Source organism: Fukomys damarensis, unplaced genomic scaffold (assembly GCF_012274545.1).
Source record: "Fukomys damarensis isolate Sample0158 unplaced genomic scaffold, DMR_v1.0_HiC HiC_scaffold_33, whole genome shotgun sequence".
NCBI classification, from domain to species: Eukaryota; Metazoa; Chordata; class Mammalia; order Rodentia; family Bathyergidae; genus Fukomys; species Fukomys damarensis.
The window spans coordinates 55,089,585-55,089,860 of record NW_022900945.1 but is presented as its reverse complement, the minus strand read 5'-3'; the positions used below and the strand labels follow the sequence as shown (position 1 = coordinate 55,089,860).

The window sequence follows — 276 nt, the reverse complement described above, 5'->3', positions numbered from 1 at the left end:
CGGGGGGCTCCCCCAAACCCAGGAGGCAGAGTTGATCGAGAGCCAGCTGAAGGGCGCGCTCGTCTTCCAGCAACCCTCGGTCCTTAGCGCTTCCCCCGAAACATCCTAGTTCTCCAAAGCCCCCATTTCTTTCCATTATTCCAGATACCACTAGACTAGGCATGGCGAAACAAAAGCTGGGGGAGAGAGAGAGAGGGAGAGAGAGAGGTGGTGGAAGGGAAAAGAGGAGAGAGGAGGGGAGGAGAGAGGAGAGGAGGGGGTGTGTGGGGAGGGGGA

At 58.7% G+C, this 276-nt stretch overlaps 1 protein-coding gene across 1 annotated transcript in view; it reads right to left on the bottom strand.

Moving 5' to 3' along the window:
* Positions 1-235, bottom strand: part of Mex3a (mex-3 RNA binding family member A) — a 7,193-nt gene extending 6,958 nt beyond the window's left edge. Inside the window, 1 exon segment of the mRNA XM_033758085.1 lies at positions 1-235. This exon segment is cut by the window's left edge and continues 19 nt beyond it. Within this exon segment, the coding sequence (XP_033613976.1) occupies positions 1-163 (163 nt within the window). The 5' untranslated portion in view covers positions 164-235.
* Positions 236-276: the final 41 nt, after the last annotated feature.